Raw genomic sequence first — 6,387 nt, forward strand, 5'->3', positions numbered from 1 at the left:
CGTGAATTCGATATCATTGGATGAGAGAATGGATCTCGATCGTGATGCAACAATGTCTCGGTTCGTGGAAGTGGTTGCGTTATTATTAAAGATAAGGTCGAAAGCATACGCTACTGCGTTATATCTCGACCATCTAATCGTCTATGCATCGAACACATATAACACGCCGTGAGGTCAGCAGCTGACGCAGTTACTCATCTTTCGGCTAGCACGTTCTTCGAAAAGAATTTATCCCATCAATAGAAAAAATGAATAGAGAAGAAAGAGACGCAACGAATTTTGCAATTGTCTTAAATTAATCCGAATTGATCGTGAAATTCGAGACTTTGGATCGTTCCTCACACTCGAAAGATATGTCCTTGATTTAATAATAATGGAATAAAAACAGCTTCCTCGTCACGTTTTCTCTTAGCGAAGATCGATACTGTTGCAACGAGAGAATAGAGAGAATCAACATCCTCGTGTCTTTCTTTTTTTGTGACTCGAAAAAAGGAATTTCGTTCCCTTGGGGAATAATATAGGGCAGATGGGAAATCTAGCTAGACGGATGCGATCTCGCGTTGCTTCGTTCGAATCCATGAGCTCGTGAAAGGTCCACGAGAGGCGTAGGTAGTAGGTAGAAACGGAGCACGGACTGCAGCTGCCGAAGAAAAGATCGAGAACGAGGGGAGAAGGAGGAAACGAAGGGAAAGGAACAGCTGCCGCTGTTCTAAGAACGGACACCCGTGCTCGAAAGAGAATCATAGCTGGTTCGAGCACCATGCCTCGCCAGGTGAATCCTTTGATTCAGTCGCGTTTTTTCCAACACGAGGCGGTGATTCGATGGACGTTGGCAAAGAGTTTTTAATAAAACGCAGAAAGAAAAAGGAAGAAAGGAGAGATAAAAAGGTCGCGTCGTGGAGAAAGAAAAAAAGAAAAAAAAATATGTTACGAAGCAGGAGAGTCAGCTTTCCTCCAAAAATAGTCTCAAGAACTAAATCGAAGAAACCAACGGAACCTGTACTTGACCTAAAAGTCGGATGCAAGATTCGGATGATAATTATTTTCGTCGATGCTTGATTTCTCTTGAAATGCCAATCAAAAGATTAATCTAGTTGAAAAAGTAGCTAGTTAAAATAACTAATAAAATTTTCGAATAAAGTTACTTTAAATAATTACTTATTAAAATGCTTAAATAATATTTATTTATATTTATTACATTCGATCCGTTTCTCGTATAATTTCGGACGTTTGGCATTACAATTACTTTCAACTATTATTGTGCTTTGAACGATAAATTATCGAAGTAATTTATGGAAATAATTTTATTCGTAACTTAACTATTAAATTTTGCTCTTCATTGTTGTCAATCATTTCTTCGCGACACATTTATCGACACTCGTATTACGTGTCTCGATGAATTGAGTAGAATCGAAAAAAAACGATTTTCGACCGCGGAACTTACTTTAAAACTCTTTCCTCCTATTATTATTATGGTCGTCACGATGTTTCGAGTTCCAACATGCGCGCATGCGTGGAAGAATAAGCGCGTGAATCACACGCGCATCATTTCCATCGTGCGAACGGGTACACGGCACACCGGTGTATATTATATGCTCATATATATCTTGTTGGAAATATATATTGGATTTAGCGTGTCCGAACGTGTTTCAAAGCTTGCCTATATATAGATTACAGAGCGGTTATCGACCGAGAAGAATCTCGTCTTTGATCGTGAACGCGTAACGCTGCAACTTAACGAAAAAACACTTTTACATCGAGTTTATCGGGTCACCGATCAATCTTTCTTTCATCCTCCTTTTCTCTTCTCCTTGTGCGCGAGTAAAAGCAATTCGTTAATGAACAAGCTGTTCATTCACGTTACGACAAAAGCGTTTATTTTTCGCAAAAATATTTTTCTCCGTCCCACGTATAAAATCTAAACGACTATTGCTATTGAAGTGTCGAATCGGATTAAGAGGATCATTTCGAGAAAACTAGTCGAGAGTAAATGCGCTTTGTCGAGGACTGGGTGAGCACAAGGATACAAAAAATTTCAGATAAAGGAGAAAAATTGGAAACACCTGTTCCTGCCTTCTGTGTCTGTGCAGCTCGTTCCCTCGGTTGGATCGGCGCGCGGATGCCTCGATAACCGGTTCTCCGTGACTTGGATTTTACACACCGACGCTGCGTTTATCCGTTCTCGCCTCGCCGTAAACGTGGCTATAAAATCGTACGCGATTACGAAAATGGAACAAGAGACTGTTGTATAATCGGAAACACGCGGAAATTTCGTGCAACGAGATTTAAAATAAATACGAGTGAATCGGGGGGATGTTTGATCGATCGAAGAGGGGGAGGAAGAAAGAGGGAAGAATTTATAGCACGAGTAACGCGTTAAGCGAGTTCGAGTAACGAACGATGGATTTAGGCTAGGTAGACGACTCGAAATCTCCGAGGCGGAAAAGGAATCACGCATTGCCGTCTCCCTTATGGTCACGTGACGTTGATAGCATATTATTCAATAGCAGACCGGCAACCTGTTGTTCGCTGCAATTGGCGACGCGCCAATTGAACGTGGGTGTCGCGTATCCTGGCGCGGACGGATGATAAGCGAGGCTGAAAGACACGCAACAAAAGTTCCTTATGCCGTTGACAGTTTCGATTAATCGATCCCCTTCGGTGGCCGCGTTGCAAGTGGCACGGCGGAAGAGACGAGCTGGCGGAACGATCGAGATTGCCCCGCGTAAGATTCAATGCGTTCTCCCGTTAAACCTCTTCTCTCTCTTTTCCACAGTGGCTTGCGCCGAGGATGAATCCATGGGACCTGTATTCGTAAAGGAACCACCAAATCGAGTCGACTTCTCGAACGGAACCGGAGCTGTCGTCGAATGCCAGGCAAGAGGAAACCCCCAACCGGATATCATTTGGGTTCGTGCTGACGGAAGCGCTGTTGGGGATGTTCCTGGACTCAGACAGGTATCGCTTTATCTCTCTCGGAGGGAATTATAATTGCAAACGATTCCAAAGTATTTATTCGTTACATCACCACTTTGTACAATAACGATTAATTAACTTTCCGCCGTTCGAACGTTCACCCACGTGTCGTCGCGTGTCGCATCGAGTCGCGTTGCTTTAATTGCTCGATGAAAGATCTATTAATTCTTTAACGATTCTTTGTGCAGGTCTTACCGAATGGAAATTTGGTCTTCCCCCCTTTCCGCGCCGAGGATTATCGTCAAGAGGTTCATGCTCAGGTTTACAGCTGTCTGGCGCGTTCCCCAGCAGGTTCAGTTCACAGCCGAGATGTTAACGTGAGAGCCGGTAAGTGGTTGTCCTTTTCTCCTCCGAAGTTACGGCGGGAAGTCATCGCCGTCGCCTGGCCATCTGTCACTTTTCTTACGAGACAATGAAGCGAAAGGCTTGATCGAACCACGATATATATAAAAAAAAAAAACGAAAGCGTCTTGCCGTTGTCAAAGAACAAGTAACAACAAAGAGAAAAATTGCAAAAAAATAACCAAGTACTTCTTCTTTTAATCTTCTTCCAAATATTTTTCTTAGAAAAGATGAATTTGTCAGTGGGAATCTTTTATCGAAATATCCTTCCGTTTAATTTTAAAAAATTAAATCGAAAGACAATGGTACGACGGGAAAAATTGGCCAGGCGACGGGAATTAAAAACCCGTTTTCTTTCCAGCTGTTTAGAACGAGCGACGAATACGAACTTTTGGGTCGATACTTTGCAATACGTATCGCGACACGTACGGTGAGCAATATCATCAGTGGCAATTATCGCACGGTTTTCCTGTGCATTCGGGCGAAAATTAGCGCAGGCGTACCTTTCACGACGAGTAATCGCTGCCGCCGCCGTTATTGCTGTTATTATTCTTCGCAAGAACATTCGCCCCCTCGTCGGTCTCTGCTCCCCCCCTTCAACGATTTCACCTCCTCCGATCTCTCTCCTTTCTCTGCATCATGTGAAAATTCGTAATTCCATAATGTGATAATGTGATACGGTAATTGACCCAGTTACAACACGACCCACTTACGAGGGGCGCGAGTATTAGCAGAGCGCCGTGGAGAAATATTCTAAATAGGAGGGGAGGGGGGAGGAAAAAAATGGAGAGGCCGGAGGGCGGCGTTTACTCTCTCGCCACTTTTGATCGTTCATTTTTTTTTTTTTTTTTAAAAAAAACTGAAATCGTTGTCGCAGTGGTGGCGCAATACTACGACACGGACGTGAACAAGGAGTACGCGATTCGTGGGAACAGTGCAATTTTGAAGTGCGTCGTTCCGTCGTTCGTCGCCGATTTCGTCAAGGTTTTGTCCTGGCATACCGATCAGGGAGAGGAGTTCGTGCCCGGCGACGATTACGGTAGATCATCGCTCGCGTCATCCATATTTTTCCGTCGTCGCGCTCGCGAGCAGATCGTTTTCGATTTTTCCACTGCGAAAAAAGTGTAATCGATGCACGCGAGAATATACGGGTCTCGTTAACGTTCACCTTACTCCAGCTCGTTATTTCAGCCGGGAGGGTGAAGCGTGGTGGCCCAAATAATTGGAGCGCATCGTCGACATCGACGTCAGAGAGACGTTCCTCTCCCCCCCCTCTACACTCTCTTACGCCCTTCGCTTCGCTTTCTCCTCTCCCCTCCCCTCCNCCTATCCTCGGAGTGACTGGCGTTATAGTTTTCTCTGTGCCCGCACATGCGTGGAATACGGGCGCGCATACACAGAGTCAAAGTGAACCGACGACGCTCGCTCGACGCCGCTCTCCTCCTGGATCCAAACCACTTCTCCAACGGCTCTCGCGGCTGCGGTGTAAGATGCCAGGGGCCGACGAATCGATCTGCTCGACGAGCGCACCGCACCTCGGCTAAGAATACGTCACCATTACGGGAAGCTGTCGTCAACGTCGTGCGTTACAACTCGTCACGGACATTCGACGCTCTCGTTCGCCATACGTGTTACACGTATATTACGTCATCGATGGAAAACCGTATATATATACAGGAAACAATGATGATGATAATGTCACGGTTAATTTCAGATTTCGCACGGCTCGCGTAGTAATCGATTTGAAAGCTCATTCGACTCATTTCCGTTTATATACATATATATATATATATTGTAGTGGTACACCAGTATTATCAGTCGGAAGTAAACAACGAGTACGTGATACGCGGGAACGCGGCTATTCTCAAGTGCAGCATACCGAGCTTCGTTGCGGAGTTCGTTCAAGTAGTTGGCTGGCAGGACGATCAAGGGAACTCTTTTAATCCGGACGAGAAGAACGGTAGGATGTGGAGGAGTGATTCAAAAGTTAACTTCGCAGCGAGTCGTCAACGTCGTATGATGAAACAGTTGGATATAGATCGTTCGCTCGAAATTCCTCGTTTTCCCGATGAGAGCCATCTGATCGATCCTTAGCGCGACGTTAACCCTTTCGCTACGGGCGAACACTCCCTTCGAACGAGAGCAAAAATCTGCACGTTACTCGAGAATATATTATCGACTCATTTTTTTATTTTTTGGCGATTTTTATTAATCTCGTGATAATAATAATTCCAATTCAAATATACAGTATCTTATGCAGACTATAGTAACGAAAGGGTTAATTTAGAGAAAAAGACCCTTCGAGGGAAGGCCACTCATCGCAGCTTTCGTTTCCACCAGTCGTCACTCAGTACTACGAGGCGGAGGTCGTGTCCGAATACGTGATACGCGGAAACGCAGCCATCTTGAAGTGCACTATACCCAGCTTCGTTGCGGAATTCGTGTCGGTCGATTCCTGGGTGGGAAGCGACGGCTCGACCTTCAAGCCGACCAACGATTACGGTACTGCTACTTCCTTCGTCCTTTGTCTCTCCTCCCCCTTGCTCCCCCGGCAAGCTTACTTGGTAAAAGTTCAAAGTGGCACGTGGTAACGATTCGTTTCCGGTCCACGCCGGTCTGGCTGGCGGTCGAACGGCGGCGGCAACGCGAACCATCCCAGGGTTAACGAACCGTCCCATCTCGCACGCCTCGGGATTAATACGCCCTCTCCCAAGAAAATATACCACCAACCTCGAGAAATATATGAGAAACGTTCGATTGGCCTTGATCCTGCGCCCCTTTCCTTCCTCCTTGCGGAAGGAGGAATGGATCGAGAGGGCCTCTGTTTTTCCGTGCAGTCGTCACCCAGCCGTATCAGCCGGAAATTCTCACCGAGTACGTGATCAGGGGGAACAGCGCGATATTGAAGTGCAGCATCCCGAGTTACATAGCGGAGTTCGTTACGGTCGAGGCGTGGATCAGGGAGGACGGAGAAGTATACATACCGGAGGATCCAGCTGTCGGCCAGCAGGGTATCGGCTTGTGAGAGGGTTTAGGATTAGTTCGCACGCCTCCCCGGCGAAATCTCCT

The 6,387-nt window shown here is 45.9% G+C and overlaps 1 protein-coding gene across 1 annotated transcript in view; it reads left to right on the plus strand.

Moving 5' to 3' along the window:
• The window catches only part of LOC102672401 (Down syndrome cell adhesion molecule-like protein 1 homolog), a 74,523-nt gene that overhangs the window by 2,439 nt on the left and 65,697 nt on the right, over positions 1 to 6,387 (plus strand). Inside the window, 2 exon segments of the mRNA XM_031511334.1 lie at positions 2,777 to 2,958; positions 3,165 to 3,303. Coding sequence (XP_031367194.1) covers positions 2,777 to 2,958; positions 3,165 to 3,303 — 321 coding nt within the window.

Source organism: Apis dorsata, unplaced genomic scaffold (assembly GCF_000469605.1).
Source record: "Apis dorsata unplaced genomic scaffold, Apis dorsata 1.3 scaffold_307, whole genome shotgun sequence".
Taxonomy (NCBI): Eukaryota; Metazoa; Arthropoda; class Insecta; order Hymenoptera; family Apidae; genus Apis; species Apis dorsata.